Here is a 17,338-nt window from a genome sequence, read left to right on the forward strand (position 1 = left end):
AATAGTGCATTTTTTCTTGATTAAAGAAGGTAAGTGAAACATTTTGCCAATGGAACAGGACAATTATGTTTAAAATAAGAACAAACAATTGCATCGTCTTATTTCAAGTGCATATTCTCTATCTTTTTTTAAGAGTAAAAAAGTCTCATTCCATTGGCAAATAATCTAATTTACCTACTCAATTTAGGAGTAAATTAATTTAAGACATCTTTTTAGCAGTGTGCTTATGTTCCTTTGCTGTTTGAACCCAGGGGCTCAGACTGGACTCCTCACTGAACTGTGAGCTGGTGCCTGTGGAGTTTGTAGACGCCCGTCAGGTTAAGGCTGCGTTCAAAAAGCTGCTGACGGCCTGCGCCCCCAGTGCCCCCTTGACCGACTCGGAGGACTCCTTCCTCAAAGCTCTGGAGGACTCTGAGTGGATGCTGCAGGTGACCAACAGCCTACACTTCCTTTTCTTCCTCCTCTCCAGCAGGATATTCTCTGGCAGTCGGGCTATAAGTTATGTGGGACTGAAAGGGTCATCCTGTATAGCAGGTTCACATCATGGATAAATTATGTGCATAAATCCTCCCTGAAGCCATTTTCCCAAAGGAAACACATTCTTACAGAAGGACTGAGAGCATCTGATTGGCCCCCTGCAGCCTTACACTGGGCATTCACAGTTAAGGAATACAATCTGTGGGAAAATAGCAATGCTGAATGAGCCCTTTTACCCCGAGACCAAACATGGCAATAGGTCCAGCAGGGTGGATGCATTTTATGTATCTATTTGTATATTTGCTCACATGCACATCTGTAAACTCCTTACAGCTTCACAAGATCCTGCAGCTGGCCTTATCTCTGGTGGAGCTTCTGGACAGCGGCTCATCTGTTCTGCTCAGTCTGGAGGACGGCTGGGACATCACCACACAAGTGAGAAAACAGCGTTAACACCTCCTTAAGAAAACACAAACCAGCACATACAGAGGCTTCTTGCAGATCTGCTGATAAAGATGTGTTGTTCATACTTCAGCTAGATCCCAGCCTCTGATTTGTGCTGCGGATCTGTTTTATAGGTTTCTTTGCGTAAAGTGTCAGCAGTCTGTGCTGATTTTATTTACTTCCCAAACATCGTTAGCTTGTGTAGCCGTGCTGATGAATCCTGTCGTGTTATACCTCATCGTGTCGGTGTCGTTTATAGAGATTGAAAGCAGAAACCTTCACACTGCACCTCAGAGTCAGCCATGTGTGACTCATAAATCTGCCATCTCTGCTATTCCCGCTCATCTTCTATCGGCTCCTTCCCTGATATCCAGATATGATAAAAAAGTGTTGAGGTTTGCAACCTCGCTCCACTGAATCACTTGTCTCTAATCTTGGTTTCAAGGCTCATGGTTCTGATTTTGTAGGTATGTAAACAACACGTCTGTTTAAGTCCCAATCCACACTCAGAATCTTAGCCTTTTTTTGATTGTTTGTTTGTTATCTAAGCTCATGTTTTCCATGGCGACTGGTGCTGGTGTTCTTCGGTGTTTATGAGGCTTGTCCGGCATCAGGCTGCTGCTTTGAGGATCCCTCACATAGGGCACGTGTTCTGCCCCGAGCATCTTTTCTCCATGAGCTGCCGGCTTCAGCAGGCTCGGACCAGCGCAGGCCCGGCACACACATATGGGATCCATATGCACCGGCCCTCCTCGCCTCGCTTCATAGGCAACCAGCAGACAGGATGCAGAACTGTCTTTCTTCACGCTGTTCATCCCCGCCTCCTTCTCTCACTTTGTTTAGTTACTCAGGATCAGGGGGGATTTTTTCTGTCTTCTAAGGGCTGGATTTTCTTATAAACCTCACGGGAAAACCTTAAACTGCCTTTCTTAATCTTTGGACACGCGTCAGGGCTAATGAGCTAAGAGGACGCGGGTAGGGAAGCAGGCTTGCCACACGCCGTGTATAGACAAGTGCTTCTTAATTGTTGGCACCAATAGGGCAAGGAAACCGCAAGTTTGCTTATACATACTGATAATTTCGTTTTTATTTTGGGTGATTAAGACCTGGCGTGCCGTTATTTAGACCTCTAGCACTGATGATGCAAACGTCTCCAGGGAAGTATGCCACCCCTGGTCAAGAATAAATGGCGATCAAGTTTCTGAGAATTTTGCTGCTCTACAGGAATTTCCTGCACAGCAGAATGTGTTAAAACAGCTGCTAAGTATGTTTAGCTGCTCCAACCATCAAGGATGGCATTTAGCGACTATCAGGAATTCTTAGCTGCAAACCCGGAAATTTAAAGGAAAAAAAACTAATAAAACCCCTGTCTAATTCTACACAGCCAGTGTTGCATAAAACGTTATTTCACTATTTTTTATTTAGTTTTTTATACTGGCCTAAGTACCAAAATGCTTTGATCAATCTCATTGATTCATTCACTTTATTGCTGTAATACGTCCATCATTCTCTGTTTGATCAGGCTGTCCCATCTGGAACAGAGACGTGGCTTAATGCACTCTGCAGGGGACGTAAACATTCCAGTCATTTTATATTTAATCATTTAGTGCATCATCAGCGTAAAGGAATGCTCCTATTTGCTCTTAAAATGCTCTCTCAGGATCAACATTCAGTTCGCTGATTGTATTGTGGACAGTTTATTACTTGCACATGTGCAGTTTTTTTTTTTTTTTTTTTTTCTCAGTATTAGTCTGTCGAAGCTGAAAATGCACCAATCACCACTTGGTTGGTGATTTTTGATGTCCTGTTTTAATACAGCTGATACCAGGTTGAGTTGTTTAGTTTTCTCTTGAAAAACAGCATTAAAATGACTTTTGTTTTCTAGCATAAGCAGCAGAAGTAAAACTTTGCCTCAGCAGATTCTGTTAAACAGGGTTTTATTTATTTACACAAATACTAAATCTTTTCCTATTCACATTTTAAGCTTTTTATAGATCTTACTTATAAGAAAGCCTTAACTTACAAGTTTATGATAGTATGAACATCAAAAACATGTTAATTGGATTTTATTTTATTTTCCTTTAAACCAGATTGATGTATAACGGGTATTGGTTCTTGGAAACCATCCCTTTGACAAAGCTTTGAAACCGACAGCTGCAGACATGTCTGGTTTATTTAATTAGGTTTATTATTTATGCTCAATCTGACTTTATTTTTTTTATATCTAATTGATTGTGAATGGATAAACTATAAGTTTTCTTTATTCTGCAATAACCTCCATCATGTTGGGTTGTGTCACTCCAAGTTGGTCAATTAATTTCTGAGTTTCCCACTGGTCTCTCCCCTGTGAGGATGCATCTATCTTTGCATTTATAAAAACCAGAAACCATATAACAGAGAAGAGACAGAAGGAACAGTAATATCTTTACCTCGGTTGCAGCTGATCTTTTAGATGCATCATGTTATCTGCTGTTAATTAGTCGTTTCTCTTCTCAGGTTGTTTCGTTGGTCCAGTTGCTGAGCGATCCCTTCTATCGCACCCTGGAAGGTTTTCAGGTGCTCCTGGAGAAAGAGTGGCTCTCATTTGGCCATAAATTCAGCCAGAGGAGCAATCTGAGTCCAAGCAGCCAGGGCAGTGGCTTCACTCCTATTTTCCTGCAGTTCCTGGATTGCGTGCACCAGGTGAGCTTTTACGCACGTCCATCATCAAGCTGCTGAATCTCCTCCTCTTTAGCTTCATTCATGAATTGCCTGGGATTCCTCAGGAATGAAGAGACGAGTGAAAAGGCTGAGCATTTCAGCTGTTGTTAATTAAATGTTTTCTACAGTTTATTGCATCTAAAAGTGTGCAGAGCCAGGCTGCTTCCCAGATGCTTCCTAACCTCAGGGATCAGAGATGAGCTGACTGGGTTTTATTGTGCACTTTTTATTCACTTTTGTACTCTGGATGTTTCGGGGAAGGAAAAAAGTGGAGGAATGGAGGATTTTAGTCTGCTTCATTCTTTTGAGATTTGAGGGGAACAGAGTTAAGAATGAATCTCACAGAGCTGAGGAGAACCGTCCGTCCTCTCTGAAAAGCTCAAATTGAAGAATGCTGTGAGGGGGGGAGTCTCATGGGGACTTAAAGATCCACTCCCTTACACTTACATCAACGCATAGTTTCTGCATTTGTCTTTTCAAAGTGCATGCTTGGCAAATAAGGCGGGTTGGCGGGGTTTCTGGGGTCTGGAGGGTTATAAACGGAAGAGAGAGGGGATTCGGACAAGAGCTGAAAATAGAAATGCCTCATCTCCTAAACAGCTGTTGTTTTTGCCAGTAGACCCAGGTGGCCTCAGATATTCAACACTCTTGTTGGCCACTTCACACCGCTGGATGGGAACAATAGATCCGCAGCCCTGCTAGCTCAGTCTGAATTGTGTCTGACCTCTGAGGGGACAGGAGATGCTCTTTCCTGTTTCTAATTTGTACGCCAGAGAGATGTGAGGCTGATGCACCGAGATGCCTCTCAGCTGTCCTCCATACACACATTTTAGTCCCTCCTGGACTCTTAACATCTTAATCTTATTTTTTTCTTCCTCTTTCTTTTTTTTCTGTCCTTGCAGATTCTCGACCAACATCCTCTTGAGTTTGAGTTTAATCAGTATTATATAAAGTTCCTGGCCTATCACCACAACTCCAACCGCTTCAAGAACTTCCTGCTGGACTCAGACTATGAACGTTTGGAGCATGGTCAGTAAAGTTTAAAACATACATGACTGTTTTCTAATTGGAAATTCAAATCTTTAAGCTAAAATATGGCAACAGAAATATATTGTCAAAAACAGGTGTCACGTAACTATCATCGCCTTGCAAAAGTATTCACACCCTTTTCTGTTATTAAAACCTTAAACTGCAATATATGGGATTAGATTAATATGCAATGAATCAATGACAAGATTATTGGTTATAATCCAGGTGAAATCAAGTGCAACATGCTGACTTTGAAAGTCACCTAAATAGCGAACAAACGGCAACATGGACAGGTCAGCATAGGAGTTAAAGCTAAGCTATAAAATATCCCATGCTTGCACAGTCAATCTCTTCTCATTACTAACATGTGTTTGGATTTTTTTAAGCACGAACAAACTGAGGAAATTTAGCTTTAGTGGAATTGCTTGGAAGCAAAGCCACTAGTTGTTTATGATATGCAGAGTTTCTCAGCGAATTAACAGTCGGTCAGATATCTGCTGCAAGGCTGTGACAGAATATACGACTCCTGCGTTTAGACCGTGACTGACAGGAGATCCAGCGTCACTCAGAGCTGTAATCAATGTCAATTCAACTAATTGAGACAATGCCAGGTTCAGATAGAGAGCTAGATCCAGATGGTCTGGACTTGAAACTGAATTATCCAGCTTGATGTTCTTCTGTTTTCTATTGAGATTAAGAAATTCTTTGCATCATTCGTGGATTTAAAGAAAAATGTCAAAGACCATTTAAGGATAAATGTTTGGCTACTCTAGAATCTAGAAATCTTCCCATTTTAATGAATAAATATAAGTATGGTTGACTTTACATCCCTGAAGCTTTTTTAGGTGATATTTTAATGCTGTGGGTCACTCTAACGTGTCCTAATTCTGTGTCCTTCAAAACGCTGCTTATCTATTAGTTGTATCTCTGTATCTTACTCAGTCCTTACCTTGAGGGAAAATGGGACTCGATATGCCTGAAATATCCAAAGTTTGCTCCTAAAAGCATAATAAATCTTTGGTCACCTTCTAGATACAGCACTGTTACATGATTTAGGGGTGAGCATGTAGAAAACATCGTGTTGTTACCTAAGCTATCACATTGATTTTAGATCATGTGTTAGGAATAGAACTATGGCACACTTTGAACTATCAAACATTAAAAAGTAACAGACCTTTTATCTCTTATTTTTGCACAGAATGATAGCAGTTTTGGTTCATTTTGAAATTAAACAAAGGCACTATCTGAAATTTGTGCAGCAGAAATGCTACACTCCATTTTTGATGGATTTGAAGTATGTTGGGGGCGAATGTTACACACGTTTCGCAGTAGAAGCATGGGAGTGACAGTATCATGCTGTTGGAATTGTTCCTGTGCCAGTCTGAATGAGTGCCCACTCAAAATCTCCCTCCACCTCATAATACGTTGTTAGTGTTGGAATAAGAATCAAAGATACTGAAGTTGGTGTTTTTAATGTGAAAAAAATCAACCTAAAAAATTGAGGGATCATAAATTGTTTTTTATTAGTTGAGTCGGATGAATATATTTGTGGTTTTATTGTTAACCTTTTATCTGTTAGATTTTCTCATGGCTTTTTCCCAAAGTTGCTGGAAAAAAACTATTTAAATAGAACTGAACTGTTGTGGCTTTTTTTAACTTCTGCATACATGGTATCATTGAAGGAGACTTTATTTCTACTTAGAAGAATCAGTTTCTCCAACATTAACAAAACCTCTTTGTTATTTTGCTTCAGGTCGCGGGTTTAACATGTTTTGTTTCAAACAGGGTTGCTTTTTGAGGACAGAGGAGACAAGCAGGCCCGGAGAGGCATCTGTATCTGGGACTGCATCAACAGGATGCACCGGAGGAGCCCCATCTTCTTCAACTACCTGTACAGCCCCTCAGAGACGGACGTGAGTCTCCCTGCTGTGTAAAGGAGGAATGTGCAGAAATGTAGAATCATCCACAGAGTGAAAATAAGTTTTGCTTTCAGCAAATAATTGCATTCTTATTACTCGTGCAATTAAAAAATGGAAAAAGTGGAACATTATCACATTATAAACTACAGAAGAACTCAGAGGATGCAGACCTCTGCTATGCATATCATTTTACCATGAATGGTGACTTACACCTTAAAGGCTAAAACTTGGATGTTACCAAATTTTAATGAATTGTTTCTTCAGGTGCACCATTGGTAACAATTTATTAAAATCTGTTTTTCCGGACTATAAGCTGCTACTTTTTTCCCACGCTTTGAACCATGCAGCTTATAAGAAGGCGCGGCTTTTCAATGGATTGTTCCAAACAACCACAGGGGGAAGTCAAAGTTAGAAATGAAATATTAAGACGGTAACTTCCGTTTAGCACAATAACATGCTAGCAGCAGGCAGAATTAATGTCCCAAATTCACACATTTTTACATTTATTTGTTGCATTAAAGCTGCTGAACCAATGAGAGATTGAGCTTAACTCATGCAGAGCTGAAGAAGCCCCATCTTTCAGTAGAAGCTCTTACTGCTGCGAGCCAACAAGCAAACAGGAGTTAGCATTCTTCTTCCTCCCTACTCCAGGGGCAATATGTAGAGCTCCCCCTAGAGGTTTGTGGGGAGACCGTTCATTAGATACCAGGGGCTTATAGCCTGGTAGGGCTTATGTATGTATGTTTCCAGTTTTTTCCAAAAAACATAGTGGGCACGGCTTATATTGAGGTACGCTCTATAGTACAGAAAATACAGTTCTTAATTCCCCTTTTTTCGAGTGATCCTAAACTAAGCTGGGTTTAAAGATGTTGCTCAGAGCATCTTGATAAATAAAGCTGGTCTTTAAGAAGCTAACAAGACCATGATCAGCTGTAAACCATCAGTGACGGCGTATCTGAGAGAAGGCGATGTCTGTGGGCATGCCTTCATTGAAATTATCCTCATGACAAATGTCTTAGCAGTCGCTAAAAATTATTTTCTGTTTTTTTTTTTTGTTTTTTTTTATAACAGCAATGCTTGCCTACATAGTGAATGTCAGGACTGGGGCTCAGTCTGTTTGGTTCTGATGCTGGAAAAATTTAGTCTACACACGGGTCCACGTTAAGTAGTTCTGCCAATCCTTTCTGACTGGAACACAATCAGATTAGGACTCTATTATTATTTCGCAGGTAAACCCTGTCTGCTTCATTAGAAGCCTGCTGTCATCGTTTTACCATCAGCCACAGGGCCTCAGCTAAACATGTTGATTTGTCTAATAACTGTTTACACAGACCTTGTCAGATTGCTCTTTGGCCTCTGTTGTATTTCTGTATTTAACAAACCTTTGATAATTTGAGATCAAAGCCTGATTTTTACTGGTCTTAAAGTAAATGACACGCTACTGTGCTTCAAGTTTTCTGTGAAATACTGAAGCCAATCCTTGCATGTGATCAGCATTTTCATCAGATATTTGGAATTAGATATTTGCTTTGATCTGCTATTGATCTCTTAGTATTTATCTCTTGCTTTGACGTCTCATCGTCACAGGTTCCAACGCCCAAATGGCTTCTGGATTAATGGTTATATTAAGCTTAGAGTGGCGATGAAATATAAGTTAAACTTTAAGTTAAACTGTTATTTTATCATAAAAAGATCAACTCTATTTTAGTTTGCAGACGAATGTGGTGTAAATTATCACTTGTACTATTTGTCATTGCTTTTATACAGATCATTCTGTTAAAACATGTGATTAAATGTAATTATTCTGCATTATTCCAGCTGCAGTAGCTAATGTTACAAAGTATTGTCCTGTCTTGATGCAGGTGGTCCTGAAGCCTTTCCTCAGCATCCCCAGCCTGATTAAATGGGACTATTTCACAGAGGAAACTCTGTCAACGGGTCCATGTTACGACTGGAGGATGATGGCGGTGAGGTCAGAGAGCACGGAGGAAGTGGACGCCAACAGCAAGAGGAGGATCGTATGGCCGTGTTACAGCAGCGTGAGCAGTGCCCAGCCGGACGCCATCACCAAACTTCTCTCTGTAAGCGCCTGGGGACAAAGGCTCTATTTTTTTTAGCTTTCAGGTTCTTTTTTTTCTGTCGTCGGTAATAATTTCTGGTTCTTTTGGTGCTGCAGGACATCGAGAGGCTGGAGGGAGAGCTAAACCAGGGCCCTGAGAAATGGCAGGCGACCCTGGAGAACGTCCGTCTCAGCATACAGGAAGATCTCAAACGGGAAGGAAATGTGTGTCTATTAGTAAAAGATTACTTTTATATTAGAATGATTTGAAAAAAAAAAAAAAACTGTATGTACGTCTTTATTTGTCTGCAGCTCCGTAAGCAGTCGCTGTCCCTCTCTGGCCTCATTCCCACATCCGGCCTGCAGGCCTTCCAGCGCCGCTCCATGCTGCACCTGCCAGACAGCGGCCTGGTGGACGACCACAGCACAACCACAGCCAACGGGGTCAACCGCCGCGCCGCAACGCTTTACAACCAGTTCACCCCCAAGAGCGAGGAGAACAGGTGGGTCACGGACTTCCTGAGCTCCAAGACTAACAGGAAGGAAGACGTGTGAGTCACTGGCCGAGGGGCCACTCCAGATTTGGAAAATGAGTCAGCGCTGCAGTATGCTCCGTGTCATCTTTGCAAGGATGGTCTGTACTCTCAGTTAGGGTCTGGGTGTGTGATTTTACAATCACAGAGAGGTTCAAGTACAGTCTCTTGGCTCAAGTATTGGGATATTTTCTTCTGGACTGAAACACAGTCATTAAAATCTACTTCACATAAGGTTTTTGTGTTTTTTTCTGATGGTTCCTGCATCTGCTCCTCATTTTTCAAATTCCAAAAGCCGTTCTGACAGATGACTTTACAGAGATGTAGCAAAAAGTTGTTCATAGTTTAAAATTATTATTATTTTTCTTGGATGGATAAACCACAAAAAAGTAAAAAAAAAAATCTAATTTAATTTGTTTATTTTTCTTTTGTTCTGTACACATCTAATTCTTCTCCAGGTCTTATGAGGGGATTCTTTACAAACGCGGGGCTCTACTGAAAGCCTGGAAGCCTCGCTGGTTTGTTCTGGACGTCACCAAACACCAGGTGAGGGCGCCGCTCCTCTTTCCTGTTCCTTAAGAGGTTACATCTGTGCAGCAGGCAGCGGCTTTACTCCCATGTGTTTGCAGCTCCGATACTACGACACTGGCGAGGACACGAACTGCAGGGGCCACATCGACCTGGCCGACGTGGAGTCTGTGATGACGGCGGCGCCCACCATAGGAGCCCCCAAACACATTAGTGAAAAGGCTTTCTTTGACGTGAGTACATGGGTTCACACGCTGTTCTAGAAAGCGAGGCTGCTTTTCTTCACATTACGATTTTACCCTCTTACGCACCGTTTTGACAGAAAAAGCCCACATCGCAATGGAACCAACGCCGTGCCTGATAGTTGGCAGGTGTTTTAAGCTTTGAAAAGCATCAAGCTCTTCTAAGTAAACCTTTTCGCGGAGAGAATACTCATCTGACCACAATGATTTACATGATTAACAGCAGGCAGACATCAGAGTAGAGTCCCATGAACACTAGCTAATGTACTAATGCATTTTAGCCTTTAGCTTTTCAACAAATGAAATTAAACGAGTCGGACTTTCTGCCCAGCAGGGCTTCAGCTGAAGAGGCGTGACTCATTCTGACTAAAAGGGCCTTTTCACTCTTATTGCAGCATAGTTTTATAACTAAGGCATGCAATTAGAAATAAACATGCATGACAGAACGCAGCTTTTAGTCCACAGAGCTTTACTTCACAGAATACGGTTTACTTACATCATCTGGTTGCATTTATCGAATTCTTAAAGAATCAGAGCTTTAAACCCCAACGCCTTATAACTTGTTTCAGTTATGTAATTAAAGGATTATTTACGCAAACATAATTTTAAATCTATTTGGATTTTTTTCTTTTAGCTGAAAACCAACAAGAGAGTCTACAACTTCTGTGCTTCCGATGCGCCCAGCGCTCAGGTGTGGACGGACAAGATCCAGAGCTGCATATCTGACGCCTGAGCTCCGTGATTACATGGCACATGGCCGTCATAGTGTGGCTGAGAGCTGAGACATGACAGCAGCTCTGTTTGGTCTTCAGGTGTCTTTAATTTAAGGCGATCGAAGCGAATCAAGTGCCTGATGGCGGAGGATGAATCTTCTCCCTGTAGCTGCTTGGGGCCGCCATCGCCCGGCTGGCGGAGCACATCTGCCGCAGCTATCCTCTCCCTCTGATCGGGAAGCAAAGCAAACATAAGCTGACATTTTTTTACAGAACGTGCTACCAAGGAAATCCTAAAACTTTTTTTAGTATATCAAATCTATATCGCCGGCCATTAAAACTGTGGGTTTAATCTTAAATTTCAAAGCATATAGAAAAGATTTTCTATCAGATATTTTACTACAATGAAAAGGTTATTGCTGCTTAAACAAACATATAAACTGCCAAAAGCTCAGATTTTTAATGCACAACTTAAAAAAAAAAAGCAATTTGTTTGCACTTAGCGCTAAAGTATGCACTCTTTTATCTAATATTGACTCTCTGAACAGATGCAAGCAGCCAGGCTTTAGGCATTATTTAGTGTACATGTGGAGGATTAACTGAAAACGATTTGCACAGATTTCAAAAGGTGTTGTTTTTTTCTTTATTTAAGTACATGATTTTGTTGAATGTTGTTTTAACTTCTCTCTTAACTTTTGACGTCTCATGCAATGTAAATTATTTTTTATTAAAAGTGTTAACGTGCAAAAGTGATGTGCTTTTTTTTTCCTGTAAATACCTTTTGTTACATTTTGTTTGATCTCCTGTTTACTCTGAATATTATTTGCTTTTCTAACTTGAACTCTGTGTTTATATCTGTTTGTTTTTTTTCTGTGTCCCAGATGTTATTCTTCTGTGTGATAAAATGTTGTGAATGAAACAACCCTTTTGTTGTCACCGATGTTCTCCAAGCAGGCTCTGTCTGTTTTAAGGGCTTTTTAATCACTATTTGTGCAGTTCTCTGCTTACCTGCCCTCTCTGGTCTTTACAAGTAAAAGCACATCAAGCATTCAGAGAAGTCTTACACTCTTTTTTTTTGTTCTTTTTTTTTTGTTACTTCTTTGTACTGTGTTTTGTGATGACACTAAATTTTTGCAAATAAACTGAAAAAAAAATTATTGAAAAGAGCGATTTATTTTTATTTAGGATGCTTCTTTCCTAGAGTGGTGGATTGAACGTGGGTTTTTTTTTTTGCAGTAGTAATAAGATCATCCAACATTGCATGTGCTCGATTGCACATTTTTAGACAATTAATTTTTCTAGATGCACTCTTAATTCTTATTTCTTAAGTTGAAACGTTGCGGATAAAAAAACGAACAGTTGAATTTTACTTGACTGCCAATTAGTGTCAACAATCTAATAATGGGAAATATAATGGATTTTCACAAATTTTCAGTAAGGATTTCATCATATTTTTCAGTTCAGTCTATTTATATAGCGCCAATTCACAACACATTCCTCTCAAGGCAGTTTACAATTTAACCAGATCATACAGTCAAATTGTTTCAAAGTTTTATAAGGCAAACCAGTTGATTGCATCGAGTCGAAGGCGATTCCTCACACCAAGCATGCTTGTAGCAAGGGAAAAACTCCCTTTAACAGGAAGTAACCTTTGGAAGAACCAGGATTAGTGTGAGCGGCCATCTGCCGAGGCCGACTGGGGTTCAAGGAGACAGAAGCAGACATACAAACGGCAACTGCAAACCAGCTTCACAGGCTGCCCCGTCCAGGAAACACACAGTCAGGCAGACTAGCTCGGAGCCAGCTCTCATGTCAGAGGATAAAAGAGAGCACATACAGTTAGTCAGAAAAACAGGACTACACTGAAAAACAGGCCAAACTCCAACATCTATAAACATAGGTGTTGACGGCAGCAGCACTGCTGATATTTCTCTCCAGGATGGTGTCACAGCCAAACAGGAACAGACCAGATGAAGCTACTATGAGAAAAAGGTCCCTATGTCCTCCAGCAGTCTAAGCCTATAGCAGCATTATCCTAATATCGCGCAGAACATAGCCCTTCATCTCCATGTGGTCAAAGTTCAAATTTATAAGGTTTTAAACTATTATTTGCCTTTTTTCGCATGTCTTATTACAAACATTTACCGTAAAGTTTGTTTTAATTTATTTTCCATGTCTATAATGGGCTCCATAGGGCAGAAGTGGTAGCTGGTGGGTCTGACAGGTGGTCAAATAGAGTAATAAAGGTCACCACAAACAGAGGCACTAGGTGTTATTACAGACACTTCACTGGGTTTAACAATGCTCACATTGTTAGTTTTTCAAACACTCTGCATGGAGAGATGCCACAATGCCAAAAACCGCTGGTTAGGTGATAGCACACCACTCACGCATTGAGGTTTGCAGTCAGCCAAGGCAGACCACACACAGAGGACTGACATCTACACAAGGAGCCTCACAGAACCCTGTGATATTGGTGGCTTCCAAGGACGCATGTCATCCTACTGCTTTTATCAACTCACCCACTGATTCACCATCCCATGCACAGGCATCAGTACACACTTTGGTGCTTCTCGTGTTAGTTTGCAATAATTAAATGTCTCGCTGTGTGTTGATGAATGTGACAAAGGTTTAATGAATTTGCAAATGTAGTTTGGACTCCTTTAAGAGAAAAAATGGAAGAAAAAAAAAACTCAGTACCGAACCAGAAGCTGTGAATCTGCCACCTCCTTATCCACTGTGAAGAACATGCAAAGCTCCCACTCTTTATTAACTGGACATGCTAACAAGCAATAGAAAGGTGGTTTGGAAAGCTTTTTGTTGAGAGGTTCTGGCATCCTTATCGTTCTTTTTAGAAAGCATCTCTGACCAAAGCAGAAGCTGATGATATAAACTGCAGTATCTTTGACACGGTTGTTTTACTGAATCCTGATCTGATGGTTCAGCCCAGAGGATTTCTCATTCTTGGATTAGTTTTATACCATTTTACGACTTCTTATTTTAAGTAACCCCTACATTTCCTTGAGTTTATTTTAATTAAGTTTAAAAATAAAAAATAAAAAAAGAAACTGATAGAATATTTGAAATAAATTGAAATTATTTAATGTTTTAAAAGGATAAGAAAAACATAAAACTTAATGAAGACATGGTATGCATTTAAATACTATGGTAGTCTGCATATTGGGAAAGATGCAGTAAATAAAATATTTTCAGTCCTGGTTTAACAGATTGAAAAGTTGCTGCTTATCTCAGGTTTTCAGGCAGTTGAGAAGCTGATGAGCATTGAAACTAAACTATGCTTCCTTTAGTTTTGTTTTGCTCCTGGGAACACAAAGTGAGCAGCTCTCTGATTATCTGAGAGATCCACATGGTTCACACCTGACCACCAACTCTGGCATATAGGCCTAAATCGATTGATTTAGGGAAGAGTTAATTATTTTAAAATGCACTCTGCATGTTCGGCATTTATTTAATAGATTGAAAACTATAAAGAGAGTTTTAATATAGATTGACAAACAGGAAAGAGAAAATAACCAGCTTTTCTGTGTCCTGCTTAGACATAAAAGGATTTCCTCCACTGTTTTAAGGCAGCCGTAAACAGATTCTGTGATAGATTCAGAGAGGTCAGGAAAATAAAAGTCTGAGTCCATTATGGCTGCTAAGTTTGTGTTTGTTTTGTCATTGTTCTTAAGCCTCCTAGTAAAGTTGAAGGATATTTTTACTTTTTTAATATTGATAAAAAAAAACTACATTTAGACTGAGGTAATTCTGAACCATTCACATATCAGAAACTCTGTGATGGACTAAATTCTACTGCCGATGTTGCAGAACTCTAAAATATCAACTAGGGGGTGATATAGATGTTAAATAAAAGTAATATGAGGATGGAGACTGAAGGAACTCTGCATGCGATCTGTGTTTGATCTGCAATGTAAATACCAGATGACACAAAGAGGTCGTGTTCTGCCAAATAAGAGCTGTACCTACAATCCTGCATGTGAACATTGTGTCCTCTGTGTTCACTTTAACACTAAATCGAGAACACAGCTCCTCAGAGCTGCTAATGTGGCTGCAATGTCCTGATGGTACAAGATGAGAGATGCCATGTTTTTCTGAGCTCTTAGCAACACTTCAATATTCATATTTTCTGTTAATCAAAAGGTAACCAGATGCCAACTTTTCTTTATGGTGATGATCAGTGTCTCCTCTACCAGAGGCTGATGTGTAAAGGAACATGTTGGCTGGTAATGGAGCAGCAGCCTTCAGGTTTCACTCAGAGGAAGCTGAGGTCAGATGAAGATCATGTGGGCTTTTCTGGGGGATATGGTGGGTGTTCAGTCTCACAGTACAACCGAACAGCTGCTCTGTAGCTGCAGCAGGTGCAAAGTTTCATCAGCCTAACATCTGGGCAGACCTTTTTGGCAGTCTTTCTCTCCCTCCCATTTTTTAGATGTTTGCTCCATGCGGGGAGATTAGTCCCCCAAACAGAGGGATGCAGCGGATGTTATGCTGCAGGACTTCGTGGAATGGCATGATAGGAATTATCTTCCCCTCGAGGTGAAATTAGCGGTTTTCCAAAAGCCATTTCATCAAATTATTGATTCAGCAAAGCTGTCTTAGTCTGACCGGATCGAGCTAAAGTGATATAAATTAGCTGAATGAAAGTAGGACAAGATGAAAGAAATGCATTGTTATATAACCCATGACATAACTTTAGGTAGATTGCTGCTCCTGCAACTGATTTGTTTTCTGATGGCGAATTAATGATGAAAGCTTCCATCATCCCAAAGGTCAGCAGTGTTTTCGCATACATTTCTGTGTAATGGTAATCTTGTGGAACTTGGCCTCATTTTTTTTTTTCTTTTTTCCTCAAGGTTCAGGCTTTGCTTTGCCTCGGTTGATTGGAAGCGTGCCGCTCTCAAATAAAAAGACAGATCAAAAGCAGCCGGTAAATTCAGGCCTGCACGTATCTGCTTGTTTTGGATCCAGGTCTCTTTCAGCGCAGTCACAGCTGTGCAATTGGATAAAATAAGCTGACTGGCCTCTTCTCAGACCTGCAAAATACCCCAGTGACACATAATGTTGATTTATTTCATTGGTCCTCTAAGTCGTGTTATCCTTGTAACCCATGTGGCTGTAGTGAATGTTCTCATTTCTTTGTGCCTCAACAATATGGGTGATTGGATTCTGCTGTGGGGGGGCTTTGTGGGCATCTTCTCCTAAAGCCAACCCTAAAAGCTGATCACACCTCATTGACTTCCATTCCAGAAATCAGAATCATGTCAGCTTGCCAGCAGATGGAGAGGCTACTCCATGCATCCATCAACTGATGAGCCGCTCATCCGTAAACATGAAAAGTGAAGTTAACCGTTCAATTTGTGCAAAATAAGAGAGGAAAAAAAAAAGACTTCCAGAACAACTTAAGACATTGTTTTTCCTCTAAAACTGTAGCACTATGAGGAGCCATCTGCAACACATTTCTTCACTCTATCCCATAAAATTCCCCACTTTGGACCAGGATGTTTTGGACAGAGACCAGATGAATTGGTCATGGGCATTAGGGCTACTTTTTGGACACATGGGGCAAGGGTGAGACAGCTAGAGATATTCTTAAACTTGGAATGTGAGGGCTTGTGCAATTTAGCTACGGAGATCAGAGGCTCCCCATTCTGAGAATAGTTTTCAAAATAAAACAACAACAAAAAAGGCTGCTATGTCTCACATTCTAAGATATAAATACCTCAAGAAGATATGAGAACAGTAAATCTGTTTATCGCACACAGGAGGAAAGTTCCTGAAAAACGCTGCAAAAAAAAAAAAAAAGAACATTTCAACATCAAAACTGGCTTTTTTGTTGTACTGTAAATCAAGCAAACAAGGATGTCCATAAAATCGCTCCATCTTGGTGAATCACAGCAGCATTAGCTCAGACATTTAGGCATTCCGTCTCTGTATCTGATCTTATCTGTGCACTGCCGGTGTAAAGATGCATGCATGGTGTCAGGCCCGCAGTGTGAATGCAGGCTCTTATCTCTCCTGCTCCGTCAGCTTTGAACCCAACTTGAACTCTCTGTTTCTTTTCCGAACCCTCTCCAAAGAGCAGAAGAACAACAGGTTGAAAGTGTTGCTCTAGAGAGAAAAGTAGATCATTGTGCAGACTGGCAGGCACGAGGCAACACCAGGGCCCAGCTCTGACAGGTTAACCCAGGTACAATGTTCCTGTAACTGAAGCACGACAGCCTGGAGGACAGAACTGAGGCCTACGTGATATGAACAGAGGCTCTTTGTTGCTTAAATGGATTTGTTTTGACACCAGGATCTCACTGCTGCATGTCTCGTGCATTAAGGGGTAATTAATCTCACCGTGTGATTGCTGTAACAAAGAAGTGAGATTATACTGCATCTACCAGCCTGTCATTCATTGTCATCTTCCTGAGATCAATTATTTTACCCGCTATTATCAGGTTCCCCTCTGCAAACTGAGTGTTCGTCTGATTTGGATCCATCTGGGCGAGTGGAAGTTGTTTTCAGTGAGGCAATGCAGCCTGATCCAGCAGGTTTGTGGCAGCTCCAGGATCAGTTTGCCTCATTATGTTAGAATACACCTACATCAGTGCATTTTTGTTATCTATATCAACACCCAAGACTGGATTGAGACAAAAGTGATGAAAGAAAGTCATCAGAGCCTTTCAAT

The 17,338-nt window shown here is 40.8% G+C and overlaps 1 protein-coding gene across 3 annotated transcripts in view; it reads left to right on the forward strand.

Moving 5' to 3' along the window:
• sbf2 (SET binding factor 2) overlaps positions 1-11,785 on the forward strand; it is a 116,396-nt gene extending 104,611 nt beyond the window's left edge. For 2 of the 3 annotated variants that reach the window (XM_015383468.1, XM_015383467.1), the window contains 11 exons: positions 252-428; positions 811-912; positions 3,418-3,603; positions 4,524-4,650; positions 6,436-6,563; positions 8,432-8,650; positions 8,746-8,853; positions 8,941-9,131; positions 9,620-9,707; positions 9,791-9,922; positions 10,566-10,664. In XM_015383468.1, the coding sequence (XP_015238954.1) occupies positions 252-428; positions 811-912; positions 3,418-3,603; positions 4,524-4,650; positions 6,436-6,563; positions 8,432-8,650; positions 8,746-8,853; positions 8,941-9,131; positions 9,620-9,707; positions 9,791-9,922; positions 10,566-10,664 (1,557 nt within the window). Of the gene's footprint in view, positions 1-251; positions 429-810; positions 913-3,417; positions 3,604-4,523; positions 4,651-6,435; positions 6,564-8,431; positions 8,651-8,745; positions 8,854-8,940; positions 9,132-9,619; positions 9,708-9,790; positions 9,923-10,565 lie in introns of all 3 variants that reach the window. The other variant, XM_015383466.1, reaches the window with a different exon arrangement.
• Positions 11,786-17,338: the final 5,553 nt, after the last annotated feature.

Source organism: Cyprinodon variegatus, unplaced genomic scaffold (assembly GCF_000732505.1).
Source record: "Cyprinodon variegatus isolate N-32 unplaced genomic scaffold, C_variegatus-1.0 Scaffold285, whole genome shotgun sequence".
NCBI classification, from domain to species: domain Eukaryota; kingdom Metazoa; phylum Chordata; class Actinopteri; order Cyprinodontiformes; family Cyprinodontidae; genus Cyprinodon; species Cyprinodon variegatus.